Source organism: Saccopteryx bilineata, chromosome 3, assembly GCF_036850765.1.
Source record: "Saccopteryx bilineata isolate mSacBil1 chromosome 3, mSacBil1_pri_phased_curated, whole genome shotgun sequence".
Taxonomy (NCBI): domain Eukaryota; kingdom Metazoa; phylum Chordata; class Mammalia; order Chiroptera; family Emballonuridae; genus Saccopteryx; species Saccopteryx bilineata.
In genome coordinates, this window is record NC_089492.1 from 310,569,976 (window position 1) to 310,585,200 (window position 15,225).

Consider the following 15,225-nt stretch of genomic DNA (forward strand, 5'->3'; position numbering starts at 1 on the left):
GAAGGGATCAAATTTAAGGAAGGCAGAACTGGGACGTACACAATGGGCTGCTGGTCTAGGCTGGTGCCAGATTCCTGCTCCTCCCATCTCCTCACGGGGAAGGGGCCCCAAGGACAGTCTCACACATCAGGCCGATTCAGGTCCTTTATCACCTCTCAGGAGCCCTGCTCTCCCACCCTCCGCAGTGCCTGCCTTCAGCACAGAGAGGAGGGAAACAGCCCATGCAGCCCGTCTGGGAAGTCCTGGCCAAATCCAGTCGGCAGGAAGACAGGGGCCAGAGTGACCCACCCCTCCAATTAGGTCCAGACATTGTAAAGCACTTGAGTTCCCCAGGGTTAAAGACTCAAGCCAAGTGTTGTAGCTGACAAAATAGCTACAGCAACTCAAGCCACATCAGGGCCACCTACAAAATGGGCCAACAGAGTCCTCTGAGAGTGGGTGGGGTCTCATAGGCACCAAACCCAGTGGTTTTAGAGGACCGTGAGTCAAACCAAGTCCTTTGGTTGAAGGAGTCATTAGACCAAATCAGGTCCTTTCAAAGGACAGTACATCAAACAGAATCCATCTTGGTGGCCAAAGGGCCAAAGTTCTTTCTTTGGAGGGAGACTGGTCAACAGATGAGAATGAGTCCATCCAAGGGGGTCAACTTCAACTTCAATTCAAATGCAAGGCCAGACCTGGCGCTCCCGGGCCCACCTCAGACACTGATGGTGCGGAAGATAGTGAAGCCCGACAGGGCCGTGCTGACCAGGACCCCGGGGCACTGCGGGTGCCAGTGCAGCTCCTTCAGGTCGGTCTCGCCCTGGTGCACGAATAGCAGCTGCTGCGGGAGGTCCGCCAGCCCTGGGTCGGTCTCTGTGTCACCCGCCTCGGGGTCTCGCTCCACTGCCAGGTCCCACTGCGTGATCTGGTTGTCTGCACCTGAGGCTGCAAAGACCCCACTGTCCTGGGGGTGCCACTCGACGGAAGTCACAGGGGCCACATGTTGCTTGAAGGTGGCCACTGGGGAGCCAGACTGTGGAGTGAGGGACTTTGAGCATCCCAGCCTGACTCCTAGGGTGCCCCAGACAGACCCCCTCCAGCCCCAGGGTTCAAACAGGGGTCCACTTTTGAGATCTACAAGCCATTGCTCTGAAAGTGACAGAGGACAAAGTACAGCTAGTAATGAAGGCATAGTGTCCCAGGGGCTGCTGGGAGTTGTGGTATCACCTGTGGAGAAGCCCCCCCAGGAAGGAGGTGGTTCTCCCAGCCTTCTCCCCACTGATTCTACAGCCTAAAGAGAGGAAAAGCACGGCGCCCAGGCTCCAGAAGTAGCTGATGCAAAGAATGAAGACAAAGGTGCTGGGGAGAAAAGATTACAACACAGTGGTCCTGGGAAAGCACAGAGCCATATGAAGTTAGCACTGTTCAGAGAGATCCTGGAAGCGGCTATTTCTCCTGCCCAGAGCCCCTCTCAGCTCTAAAGTCAACTCTTAGCTGGGCCACTTTGTCATATATACTCCTGTCCTTTCCTCTTTTTTTTTTGTATTTTTCTGAAGTTGGAAACAGGGAGGCAGTCAGACAGACTCCCGCATGCGCCCGACCGGGATCCACCCAGCATGCCCGCATGCACCCGACCGGGATCCACCCAGCATGCCCACCAGAGGGCGATGCTCTACCCCTCCGGGGCATTGCTCTGTTGCAACAGAGCCATTCTAGCGCCTGAGGCAGAGGCCATAGAGCCATCCTCAGCGCCCGGGCCAACTTTGCTCCAATGGAGCCTTGGCTGTGGGAGGGGAAGAGAGAGACAGAGAGGAAGGAGAGGCGGAGGGGTGAGAAGCAGATGGGCGCTTCTCCTGTGTGCCCTGGCCGGGAATCGAACCCAGGACTCCTGCACGCCAGGCCAACGCTCTACCACTGAGCCAACCAGCCAGGGCCTACTCCTGTCCTTTCTATGCCTGTTTCTTCTCCTGCAATGAGTGAGCTGAGCTCCGAGTCTCAGCTGATTCTATAAAATCCACTGAAAGAAAAAACTACAACCTTCTGAGCCCTTAGCAGCAGAGCCAGCTACGTGGCACCCCACGGGCAGATGGGAATTGTAGTCTCTGTCCCACCCAGCCTCTTCCTTTTCTTGTCAACTCCCCTGCTAGTAGAGTAACTCCACACCAGCCACAAGTCATCCTCTTGCTGAGCTTGATTCCTCATCTGTAGCCTGAAGGGGCTGGACCCCAATGAAAAGGGCTTTCCCAGCTCTGTATATAAAACCCCCTCAGGGAGGAAAACCCACAAATCCCAGAGGCTGCTGGGAACAGGAGCTTCTCCAACCCAACGTGTCCAGCTGGGAAAGTACCTTGAACTGTCGCAGGTCCCAGATTTTGAGGGCCCCATCATCCCCACCACTGAGCAGGAAGGGCTCTCGGAGGCTCCAGTTGATGACGTTGACATCCCCATCGTGGGAGGCGGCAGTGGTGAGCATGCAGGCCTTGCTGGGGGCTGCCCGGATGTCCCAGATGCGAATGGAGGCGTCAGCTGAGCAGGAGGCGAACACCTGGAAGAGGAGTCTGAGCGACCTGGAGTTTCCCCCACTCCACCCGAGATCAGGTACTAGTGTGGGCCCCTCATTAGGACCTGCCCCCAGCCCCCTCCTCACTTAAGACCCAGGAGTCCAGACCCCAGTTCTCCCTCACCGTGTCCTCAGTCGGGGACCACTGCAGGTCCTCCACAGAACGTGTGTGGCCCACAAATGGCCGCTGGTCAACGTGCCAGGAGCCGCCATCTGTAGGCGTCCAGAGGTGGATGTTCTTCTGACAGTCACCAGTGAGCAGGCACCCTGGGGAGGGGAATCAGGAAGCTACCTGGTCCCAGCAGGCCATAGCCCACTCCCCTCCCCGGAGTCTTGGTGCCCACCCTGCTGCAGACCCTGTGCCTCTTCACCCCCAGGACCAAGTGCGCGTCCCAGCAGCTCACCTGGCACACGGGGGGACCAGTCCAGCGCAAAGCCCTCACCCATGTGGCCAGCGAAGGCGAAGATAGGTTTCATACGAGCCTGCTCGTCCCGGAGGAAGGTTGCCAGGGCCTGGGGGTCATCAACCACCTGCAGAAGCCGCCGCAGTGCAAACACCTCCACCTGGCCCTTCTCTGACCATACTCCAGCCACTGGCTCCTCACCCAGCCAAGACACCTGCAGGGGGAGAAGGAACGGGAGGGGAGTGAAGAGAGGCAGAAAGCTCAGGGTAGTGACTACAGCTCCTAGCATCCCTGAGAACTAGGACTGCAGTTCCTCAGACCGCACCCCACCCCATTCCCGGGGCTGGGGCTATAACCCCCAGAAACCTTGTGGAAAGGACCACAGTCTGCAAGACCAACGTGGTACCTGAGACAACTCCCCACCCTGCGGGAGAGGTAGTGGTGGGGGGAGAACGAAACTCCTTCAAGAACTCCTAGGAATCGAGGCTATAATTCCCACCAGCCCATGTCAGGTCCCTGGTCTCTGTAACCCTCTAAAATGTTGGACAGGGCTGGGTAGCTCTGTGGATAGAGCACTGCCCCAGTGCACTGAAGTCGCGAGTTCTATTCCTGGTCAGGGCGCCCAGGAAATGAGAAGCAACCAATGCATGCACAACTAAATGGAACAACTAAGTGAAACAAGTTGGTGCCTTACCTCCTCCCCAAATCAATGGAAAAATTAAAAATAAATAAATAAATAGATGCCGGAGAGTCACAGGCATTGGTCCTCCAAGTAGCCCCTAGCCCTGACCTCCCTCTTGAATTCCAAACTCATATCACAACCATTCAAACTTCACATGACCAAAGCCAAGCTCCTAATCGCCAACTGCAACCTGCTCTTCCCCAAACTGCAGAACTTATTCTTGACTTGTCTCTTCCTCACACCCACCACCTATGCTGGTTTCACCAAAAATCCACCACTTCTAACACTCTCTCACTACTTCTATTGTTGTCATGCACATTACTACTGATGTCATCCTCCCCCTAAACAACAGCTTCCTATAGGACTCTGCCCTTCTGGCTTTACCTCCCTGCAGCCTATTCTCAAAACAGCAGCCAAAGGGTTATCTTTAAAACGCAAGTCAGGCCCTGGCCGGTTGGCTCAGTGGTAGAGTGTCGGCCTGGCGTGCAGAGGTCCCTGGTTCGATTCCCGGCCAGGGCACACAGGAGAGGCGCCCATTTGCTTCTCCACCCCTCCCCCTCTCCTTCCTCTCTGTCCCTCTCTTCCCCTCCTGCAGCCGAGGCTCCATTGGAGCAAAGATGGCCCGGGCGCTGGGGATGGCTCCTTGGCCTCTGCCCCAGGCGCTAGAGTGGCTCTGGTCGCAACAGTGACGCCCCGGAGGGGCAGAGCATCGCCCCCCTGGTGGGCATGCTGGGTGGATCCCGGTCGGGCGCATGCAGGAGTCTGTCTGACTGTCTCTCCCCGTTTCCAGCTTCAGAAAAATACAAAAAAAAAAAAAAAAAACCCGCAAGTCAGACCCTGTTTTTCCTTTGCTCTTAAACCAGGGGTTGGGCACCTTTTTGGCTGAGAGAGCCATGAATGCCACATATTTTAAAATGTAATTCCGTGAGAGCCATACAACGACCCATGTACGTTATGCATTATCCAATAAAAATTTGGTGTTGGCCTGACCTGTGGTAGCGCAGTGGATAAAGCATCGACCTGGAAATGCTGAGGTCGCCGGTCTTAAACCCTGGGCTTGCCTGGTCAAGGCACATATGGGAGTTGATGCTTTCAGCTCCTCCCCCCACTTCTCTCTCTCTGTCTCTTCTCTCTGTCTCTCTCTCTCTCCCTCTCCTCTCTAAAATGAATAAAAAAAAAAAAAATTTGATGTTGTCCCGGAGGACAGCTGTGATTGGCTCTAGCCACTGGCAACCATGAACATGAACGGTAGGAAATGAATGGATTGTAATACATGAGAATGTTTCATATATATATATATATATATATATATATATATATTTCTTTTTTTTTTTTTTTAGGGATAGGGACAGACAGTGACAGAGAGATGAGAAGCATCAATCATTAGTTTTCCGTTGCAACACCTTAGTTGTTCATTGATTGCTTTCTCATATGTGCCTTGACCATGGGCCTTCAGCAGACTGAGTAACCCCTTGCTCTAGCCAGAGACCTTGGGTTCAAGCTGGTGAGCTTTTGCTCAAACCAGATGAGCCCGCGCTCAAGCTGGCGACCTTGGGGTCTCGAACCTGGGTCCTCCGCATCCCAGTCAGATGCTCTATCCACTGTGCCACCACCTGGTCAGGTGAGAATGTTTTATATTTTTAACATTTTTTTTTTATTAAAGATTTGTCTGTGAGCCAGATGCAGCCATCAAAAGAGCCACATCTGGCTCGTAAGCCATAGGTTCCCGACCCCTGCTCACAACTCTCCAATGACTCCCAATTTCTCCCAAAGTAAAAGCCAAATCTTTACAATGGCCTACAAGGCTCTAAATAATCTGTCTTCTCTGTGCCCACCCCCAAAATCTTGTTACTATATCCCTTGCCAATTCTGCTTTAAATACACTGGTCTCTCCAGCTTTCCTCAAAACTCCTCAAATAGACCAAGTTCACCCCAGAGCCTTTGCACTTGTTTCCCTTGCCTGCAAATCCTTTCCCACAGACCCTTGGCTTACTCCCTCACTTCTTGTATATCTTTGTTTAAATGATAACTTATCAGTGAATACTACCCAGACTACATTATTTAGAATAGTAACCCACCCAAGAACACCCTAACTCTCTTACCTGACTTTATTTTTCTCTACAACATTTAGCACCTTTGACAAAGCACACACCTACTTAGTTTGTTCTTGGTCCCTTTTCCACTAGCGTTAAGTTTCATGCAGCCAGAGACATTTTGCTCCCTGTTAAATCCCCAGCATCTAGAACAGTACCTGAAACATGGTAATACTTTAATGGAAACACAGCAAGTACAGACCACACACTGCTCTAAGTGTTGTTTACATGTCATCTCATTTAAGTCACACATCAACCTGATCAGATCCTATAACCCAAAGTAACCCCACAGCTCAGAATAGTTGCTGAAAAATAACAGAAAACACAAAGACACTTGCATTACAATCAAGTGCTGTTTCTAAGTACCTGAAATTGTATGTTATTCCATTTTATCCTCACATCAGGCAAGTTTTGTAACTCTCACCATTTTACAGAAAAACATAAAAAATACCCCCAAAAGCACCTAGCGACAATTCAGAATAGCTAAAACTTATATATGTCTGATTATTTCCCAGAAGCTGAAGGGTGTGAGGAGGTGCCAGTATGGACATAAGGGGAGGGAGTGTGCTCCAGACGGTGTAGGGCAGAGTCCTAGACTGTTTACCCGAACTCGGTTGATGCCGCCATAGTGGGGCACCATAGCCAGCTCCAGCTGAGGCTTCCGTTCTTCTTCATCCTCTTCATCTTCTTCCTCCTCGTCGTCGCTGCCCTCTGATGGCGGAGGCTTCGTCCCGTGCAGATTGTGCATCCTAAGCACCATTAATCTGGGGGAAAGTGTGATGTGGCTAAGGCGCTGGATGTCGGGATCCTTAGGGAGGAGGAAAACTGGAAACCCTTTCTAGGTCTGAGGGAGGCAGAAGCTGGAAGCCCTACCTCCTGGGGCCTGAGGAAGCGGAGCTGGAGGCTGAGTGCAGGATCCTGAGGCAGTAAGAATCTGGAGATTTGGACTTCTTATCCTAGGAAAGCCTCAGGTCTTACCTGTTGCTTTGGGCGCTCTCCGCCTGGGTCCCAGCACACAGGTAAAGTGTAAGAGGAAGCTCTGTCCGATTGTCTCCCAGGTGATCCCGTACTATGTCAAAGCTGAGACACGGAGCGCCTGGGGAGGGCAGGAGAGATTGGAAAGTTATGATGGGACAGCGGGATCTCAGCCCCCTCCAGTGTGATGTCACCCTTCTTAGACCCCGTCTTCTCTTTCACAGAGCCTCTTAAGTTAAAGGCTCAGGACTGGAGCCCCTAGGAGCCAGATTTCCAGTTCCCCCCTTCCTCAGGACCCGGGAGTTTAGGTGCCCAGCCTCACCAGTTTGCGCTCGGTGGTACAGCACGTAGGCCTCTTCGTCCATAACCAGCTCCTCTCCTTCGCGCAGTGGCGGTCCACGGCCGGGCAGGTAAACCTGGGTTGGGCCCTCGGACTCTGTGTCGCGGGACTCGGCCTCCATAGGTTCCTTGGTTTCACACGTGCGCCGCCGACCCTTCCGCGCGGCCATCTTTGAAGCCACTCTCCGGCGGCGCGAGGTAATGACGTCACTTTCGGGCTAAGCTCCCCTTCGGAGATCTTCCAGGCTCTACGGTTACCTAGGAAACCGTCTAGTTCACCAATTAGAGAGGGCGGTGGGAAGAGGGAGAACGAGAACTACGGCAGTGACATCCTGGTTTAGCCAGAGGCCCGCACTAGATACGGAGAACCTACACGCCTCGCGTGACTTTGAGGCGCTTTATCGCGGCTCAGTGGCAAGGCCTCCTGGGAGTTGTAGTTCTCTGGGAGGCCTGTGTTTCCCCATCACTAGAGGAGTCCAAGTCTCCACTTCATTTTCCACCTTTGACTCCCAGCGCTTTCTTTTCACTTAGCTGATTATTCATGTATTCAAATAAGAGCTCTTACTGATAAAAAGCATGGGTTTCTGTGCTCTGAGGACCCATAAAGCTGGTTTCTTCTCCTCTCCTTGTGGTGATGACTTTAATTTGCTTCAAAATGCTTCATGTAAACAGGATGATATTAAGCGTAAGTGAGTAGGTTGAATTTACCCTCTCGGGGCAGCCAATTGCCTAACCAGGACTTCACATTGCAGCTATGGTCAGCGAGCACTTAATCAGAAAGTCCACCCTCTGGAGGCAGCTGTTACAAGTGCTTCGACTCTTTTTATCGCCCATCAGCACCAGAGGTTTGGCTAATTGGCATAATGAAGTGTTAGAAATAGATTCTCATTGGTGAGATTAACCAATGAGAGTATTCAAGATATGTGGGCTGGGTGGAATGTTTTCGATACTCTCCTCACTTGCATGAACAGGATAATAAGAATCTCGCAAGCCTCGTTGCCTGTAGCTATAGGAATTGGACCCTAGACCTATTCTAAAATGGTTTGATCCGGGATCTTTCCTGAGTTCTCTGTCCGCCATATCTCCAGATCTCTGTCATCCCCACCCCTTCTATTCTTAGGGTGTTTCACCTCCTTTTTCTGGGTCTTTGCAACCACTTCCCTCCAGGGTCTCCGTTCTCCCTCTAATTTTCTGTAGGACTTTTCTGTTTCAATTTCCTCCAGAGATTTGAGGGAGTGTTAAGAAACAGACATGGAGCTCACACTTGGAATGAGGAGGCATAAAAACATGGTTTATTCCAAACACTGCGATGTGGAACAGGAGAGTGGGAAAGAAGGTTGGTGGTGTGTGGACTCCCAGACCCTCCCCTCCACAACCCAGCTCCAGACCCAGCTGAAGATCTGGGAAGAGGAGGCTTTGGGGGGGGTCTGCTGGGTCATCACTGAAGGGTCATAAATAAGGGTTGGATTTGGAGAGGATGTGTTTGGTGGCACCTGGGACTGGTAGTGAGGTGCGATAGGGTGGGAAGTTTTGGCCCCTGCAGGTTGGAACCAACGCTAGGGCGAGGGAGGCGGGGCTTCCGTTGGGGGCGTGTCCTATGTCAAAATCGGGAAATGCGACCCAAGGTGGAAAAGGGGGGGGGGGGGTCCCGGTTTGACGTCAAAGGTCACAGTCTGGTCGGGGCACAGTCTAGGGTTTGGGTCACAGTTTGGGGCAGGGGTCACAGTCGGGTCGGATGACCATTTGTAGGGGTCGGAAGTCACAGTCTGGGGTCAAGGGTTTCTGTATGGTGGGGTCGAGGTCTAGGGTCACAGTTTGGCGAACGCGTCTCACAGTTTTGAGTCCCGATGGATGAAAGGTTAAAAACGGGCTTCCCCGGAGGCATGGCTGGGGCCGGGGAGCTGCACAGTGATGCGGGGGCCACGGCCCCGGGCGTGAGGGTGGGGTGCGGGCGTGGCGTGACCCCCCCTCACCTCCCGCCCCATCTGGTGACGTTAAAAAGCCCTTGTCGGGTTTTAAAAAAAGTCCAATGGGCTCCGAAACCTCCCGCCCTCGCTCTCTGGCTGGGTGAGATTCAGGGGACCAAATCCCCCCTGGCTCACGGTGTTCGGAAAACGAAGGGATACAAGACGCTGCTCCAGGCGGGGTCCGGCTAGTTCCACCTTTTCCTTTCCCACCCCACACGGGTCCTGTCCACTGCGCGTGCCCCCTCGGGCCGTGGCCTGCGCTGACCGCGGGGGCAGTCGGGCCCCCCGGGCCGCGTCATACCTCGGACTCGAGGCTGGAGAAGTGCGCCGAGCCCCGGCGGGTCCCCAGGTCTCCGCCCCGGTGTCTCCGGTGGGACGCAACGGGCAGCGGTGGTCCCCAGTGCGCTGCGTGCAGGCACCTGCGCGCGTGGCGGGAGGGCCCGGTGAGCCTGCGCGCGGGGGCGGCGCGGGGACACGAGCTGAGGTCCTCCAGCGAGCGAGAAGTGGGCGCGGGTGGCGGGAAGTCCCAGACCCCCGCGGCGCGCCGGTGCCGGTGGTGGTGCGGGGCAGGAGCAGGCACGCGGTGCGAGGCCCGCGGGCGGTGCGTGTGTGGCCGCGGGCAACCGCAGCGTGCCCGGCGCCGGGGCGGGGGTCCCGCGGCCCAGGGCGGGGGCGGCGGCGCCCACCAGCCGCCGTCCAGGCCGTCGTGTGAGCAACTGAGGTGGCGCGGCGGCGGCAACAGCTCCAGGCTGGCGCAGTGGCGGCAGTGCCAAGCGGCCGGGCCGCTGCGCGGGGGCAGGTAGTCCCAGCTGCCTGCGCGCCAGCCCCCGAGCTTGTCCACCGACCAGTAGCGGCCCGGTGGCGGCCCGAGGCGCTCGGCGTACGGGTAGGGGAAGTCGGCGAACCACCAGGGTTCCAGGCCGCCCAGCGACGCGCCACCCAGGCTCTCCGAGTCCTCCGAGTCCGACGGCGACGGTTCGAGGTCAAGGTACGGGCAGGGGGGCGGCGCGCCACGGCACGGAGGGGGCGCAGCCTGGGCCCCGCCGCCCGCACTCCCTGCTCCCCCGACGACTCCCGCGCCCGGCCCTAACAAGGGCTGGCTCTCCGGGTCGGAGCGCGGCCAGCGCGCGGGCGCGGGCGGACTCTCGTCCTCGTAGGCCAGGCGGCAGAGCGGCGGCCCGACGGCGCTGGCCGCGGCGGCGGGGGGCGCCGGCGGCGAGGGGAAACCGGAGTAGGCTCCGGCCGGTGATTCAGCTGGCTCCTTGTCCCGCACGATGGCGAAGTAGGACGGCGGCGGCTTCTGCGGGGGCTGCGCGGCGGGTGGGGACAGCGGGCGCCCACCAGCGCCCCGGGGCGCTGTGCGCGCCTCGCCCAAGCCCTGAGGCTCGATGGGGCCGTAGTAGCGGTGGAAACCGTCGGCCAGGCCCGCGGCCCCCGGCGGCCCCGCGGCTTTGGTGCGGCGCCAGCGGTCCACGGCGGCGCGCTCGCGGGGTAGGAAAGGCGCCGGGCCCGGCGCGGGACGCGCCGCCGGGTACGCCGGGCTGGGCAGCGGCTGAGGCGGCGGCGGGGGCTTGGCCGGCGGCGGGGCAGCTTCCGCGCTGCAGCAGCTGTACATGCCCTGCGGGGGCCGCGGGAGAGGCGGGATCAGCAAGGTAGGACCTCAACACCCACCTCCCGCCCAGTTCTTCCTCCTCTTCCGCACCTCTGCCTGGGGCCCTTCCGGTTTCCAACTTCCCGTCCCCTTGGCCTCCCTCTCTGCCCCGTACCCTGGAGAAGGCCAGCAGGAAGTCCATGCGGTTGGTGGGCCCCAAGCAGTGCCGCAGACGCCAGTACACCAGATGCTCCCAAGCGAAGACCAGCAGGGAGAGGCCCATGGCTACCAGGAGCATGTAGAAGACACCTGCCATGTTGTCGATGTCCAGCTTGCTGCTCATCACCTCGATTTTGTCATTGTGGCAGATCCCGGAGAGCCATAGCCGCTCCAGCATCTCGATCTCATCTGAGGAAGGGGAGGGGGGAGGTCAGAGGTCACCTTTCATGGGCATCCCGTGAGGACCCTGGTCTCTGATATAGGAATCTAGGCCCCCAGCTGCCTCCGCCTCTTCCGCCTTGGACTCTGGTGTCCTGGTTGTCATCCCTTCCTTCTATGGGACCCAGGGTTCTCCCCCTCCCCCAAGCAACCTCGTGCAGCCGCACCATCTCCCAGGAACTGCAGGAGGGCCAGGTCGATGGGCCGTTTCCAGCGGGAGCCCTTGTGCAGGGCGATGCCATAGCCCGTGGTGGCAAAGACCTTGCCTGAACCGATGGTGACGAGCTTGCATCCCTCATCCTTGCGGGCCATGTAGTTGAGCACAGCCGCATCATAGATGAAGGCGTCCAGCTTCCTGGGGGCAAGGGGCATGAAGGGCAGAGTCAGACGGACCCAGATGCTTTCATGGCCCAGCCTGGAACCCCTGCCACCCCTAACCTCCAACTACTCCAGTTACTAACTAGTAACTCTTCTTGAGCACACTCACCTCTTTGCACCTCAGTTGCAATATCTGTACAATGGGGATAACAACTATACCTCCCTTGAAGTTGCTGCGAAGGTTAGATAGTGCTTGGTGCAGAGGAAGTGCTGGAGAAATGTTAGCTGTGATGACTGTTAATGAAATAATTACTCATTTAATCCTAACCAGAGCCCTAGAAAGGAGTCCTATATACTTTTCCATTTTAAAAAGGACTGAGGCTTAACAAAGGAATCATATAAATAATATCATTTTATATCATATAATAAATATAACACAATGTTAAAGATTGCTACTATTGTGCCAGGCACTGTCCATCAACTTAAATAACTCATTTAATCCTCACAAAATTCTTGTAAGGTAAAACTAATATCTCCATTGTTCAGACTGGGACATGCAGGCTCAGACACCCATCCTTTTTGTGTTTTTTTTTTTTACACAGACAGAGAGTCAGAGAGGGATAGGGACAGACAGACAGGAAGGGAGAAAAATGAGAAGCATTAATTCTTCATTGCAGCACCTTAGTTGTTCATTGATTGCTTTCTCATATGTGCCTTGACCAGGGGGCTACAGCAGAATGAGTGACCCCTTGTTCAAGCTAGTGATCTTGGGCTCAAGCCAGCAACCATAGGGTCATGTCTATGATCCCGTGCTCAAGCCAGATGAGCCCATGCTCAAGCTAAATGAGCTCACGTTCAAGTTGGCAACCTCGGGGTTTTGAACCTGGGTCCTCCTCATCCCAGTCCTACACTCTATCCACTGTGCCACAGCCTGGTCAGGCTAGAGACACCATCTTTTATTTATTTATTTATTTATTTATTTATTTATTTATTTATTTATTTATTTATAGGTGAGAGGACCGGAGATAGTGAGGCAGACTCCTGAACGCACTCCGACAGGAATCCACCTGTCAACCACTATAGGGGCAGTGCAAGCTATTTTTAGCGCCTGAGGATGATGCTCTCCAATGGAGCTGTCCTCAGTGCTCCAGGCCAACCTCGAACCAATGAGCCACTGGCTGCAGGAGGATAAGAGGGAGAGAAGAGTGGGGGAGGGAGCAGATGGTTGCCTCTCCTGTGTGCCCTGACAGGGAATTGAATTGGGATGTCCATATGCCAGGCTGTTGCTTTATCCACTGGCCAGGGCCCAGACACAACATCTTAATTTTCCTGCGTTTTCTCATGAGGTCCTCATTTCTAAAACTTGATGGAAAGATGGTGAGGGACATGGAATAAATTCTCCCAGAGGGATGCATGATGACACTTGCCACATTGTCAGTTCCTTCACAACTGCTACCATTTTACACTTATTTCTGTGATTTATTGGGTTCATCTTAGCCTCTCCCACTAGACTGCGAGCCCCATAAGGGGAGGGTGTGAGTCCATCATGTTTCAGGCTGTGACCCTGCACAGTTCCGCACTTACAAGGTGATTGTAAATACTCGCAGAATAGCCTGAGCAGGTGGTGGCACAGTGGATACAGCGTGGACTTGGCGAAACTTGGAGGTTGCCAGCTTGGGCTCAGGCTCACCCAGCTTGAGTGCAGGTCTTTGGTTTGAGAGTTGGCTTGAGCATGGGGGTCAGTGGCTTGGCTGGAGCACACCCCCGCCCAATCAAGGCACGTATGAGAAGCAATCAATGAACAATGAAAATGACGCAACTATGAGTTGATGCTTCTTATCTCTCTCCCTTCCTGTGTGCGTCTCTCATTTTTTTTCAGAATGAATGAATGAATCCACACTGCAGAACACTGTAACAATCTATGATCTGACATCTGAAGATGTCCAGGGTGTATTAGTGGGGGGGGGGGGTTGAATTAGTCTCTGAATCCCATATAGTATATAACTCCATATGTATGATATTTTAAAAGCTTACATGTATGGGGTGAAATTTTGGTCATCCTAACTGCAGACACCAGACTACCTCCTAGAGGGAAGTACCTCTTTTGTCCAGTCCGGCACTGTTCAAAACAAATATTGGAAATATTTCATCAGCGCTATTCAGCCTGCAGCCACCAGCTACCCATGGCTCGTGAACTATTGTTGTTTTTTCTTTTTCTTTTTGTTTGTTTCTTGAGTTCTTGAAATGTGTCAGTGTGATGAAGGGATGGAACTTTAAATTTAATTTTAATTAATTTAAATTTAAATAGTATTGGACAGCACAGATCAGGAAAAGCAAGAGAGAGCAAGGCCTGTCACTGGAGGCTGGGTGGCAGGGGAGGCAAAGGGTCTTTCAGACAAGGATGGCTCTGGACTTTTGAGTTGTTTGCCCATCTTTTGATGTAAATGCCTCTGTGTCCCCAAACCATCAGTCACGCCCTGTCCATGCTCACACACGTGCACCTAAATGCCTGTATATGTAGGTGGTTGCAGAGAAATTGTAAAAAATGAGAGAATTAGTCCATGTACCCCAAATAGGGAGGTACACAGACAGGATGTCCAACATTGAATTGATCAGTGGAAGCAAAAGCTTGGGGGTGGGGCCAAGAAAACGAGAGTGAATGGAAACTGGGGGAGGGCATTCACCATCTCACTGCTGGAGAATGACATTTGAATTAACTTTATATAGATTCTAACAGGCAGGGAGATCCTAGCTGACATCTAGAAATATATATATATAGGCAAGAAAAATGCTACCACTGCCTGCGGGCACTGCTGCCTTGTAGGCAAACTGTAATTTTTCTGGGTTTCTCTCAGTTTAGCAAAATGCCCTTGAGGGCAAAAGGTGTATTGCTTCCCCTTTAAGTGGGAAAACCTTGGAGTTTCCAGTCAGGCTGAAGAGGAGGGATGGAGGTTCCAGGAATGAGGAAGGAGGGTCTTTGGGGCCCTTGGGGGACAGAAGAGAGAGTTCTATGGAGAGAGACCCAGAAGCCCCCCAACCAAAGCCTTCAGAGGTGAAGGTGTGAGGGTGAGGGGCTTTCAGAAAGAGGGGACCTCAGAGCCTTCACTTTTCATCATTTGCTCTGTTGTTCGGGGATATCAGCCACACTCCCTTCTCCCCTACTTCCTATCCCCCATTCCTGTCCCTGAGCCTCTCATAAAACTCAGTCTTGTCCTACAGCCTTTGTTGAGGCTCAGGTTTGGGAAAAATAAAATACCCTGTGTCTGTCCTTATTTCCCTGCTTATTCTGTCCTGTCTAAAGGGATCTCAACTTTTGAGTCAGCTCCGGCCCCTCCTAAGCTAACAACCCTCCTCTGACTTCTCCCTTCACTCAGAGTGATTAGAGTTACCATGAGCCACAAGGCCCTGTGCCACCAAACTCTCCCACATCCCTCCTAACTCCCTGGTCCTCATCTCCCATGCACACCTTTTGCTCTAAATCTACAACAGCTGTGCACTAATCTGCAACAGTTCCTGGCCCACTTCAGCATGCTCCTGCCTCATGGTCTTTGCACTTGCTGTTCCCTCTGCTGGGACATTCTTCTCCCAGATACCGAGCTAGCTCACTCTCTCACCTTCTCCAAGTGATGGCTCAATAGATAGCTCCCCACTCTGGCCGGATAGCTCAGTTGGTTAGAGTGTTGTCCCCATATGCCAAGGTTGTGAGTTCAATCCCTGCTCAGGGTACATACGAGAATCGACCAATGAATGCATAAATAAGTGGAACAACAAATTGTTTTTTCTCTCTTTAAAATCAATAAATAAAAATTTTAAACAGGACCTGGCTGCTTGGCTCTGTGGAGCATCGGCCTGGCATACAGATGACCTGGATTTGAT

The 15,225-nt window shown here is 53.9% G+C and overlaps 2 protein-coding genes across 2 annotated transcripts in view; both read right to left on the minus strand.

Moving 5' to 3' along the window:
• Nucleotides 1–135: 135 nt before the first annotated feature.
• On the minus strand, nucleotides 136–7,395 carry GRWD1 (glutamate rich WD repeat containing 1). The gene is made up of 7 exons (XM_066271646.1): nucleotides 7,019–7,395; nucleotides 6,700–6,817; nucleotides 6,326–6,485; nucleotides 2,947–3,160; nucleotides 2,667–2,809; nucleotides 2,330–2,527; nucleotides 136–1,015 (listed from the first exon to the last, which is right to left on the minus strand). The coding sequence occupies exons 1-7, from the start codon at nucleotides 7,203–7,205 to the stop codon at nucleotides 698–700; spliced, it is 1,338 nt and encodes a 445-aa protein (XP_066127743.1). The 5' UTR covers nucleotides 7,206–7,395; the 3' UTR covers nucleotides 136–697.
• A 927-nt stretch (nucleotides 7,396–8,322) lies between these two features.
• Nucleotides 8,323–15,225, minus strand: part of GRIN2D (glutamate ionotropic receptor NMDA type subunit 2D) — a 37,585-nt gene continuing 30,682 nt past the window's right edge. Inside the window, exons 11-13 of the mRNA XM_066271650.1 lie at nucleotides 11,199–11,386; nucleotides 10,769–11,001; nucleotides 8,323–10,620 (exon numbers count right to left, since the gene is read on the minus strand). Of these exons, the coding sequence (XP_066127747.1) occupies nucleotides 9,298–10,620; nucleotides 10,769–11,001; nucleotides 11,199–11,386 (1,744 nt within the window). The 3' untranslated portion in view covers nucleotides 8,323–9,297. The remainder of the gene's footprint in view (nucleotides 10,621–10,768; nucleotides 11,002–11,198; nucleotides 11,387–15,225) is intronic.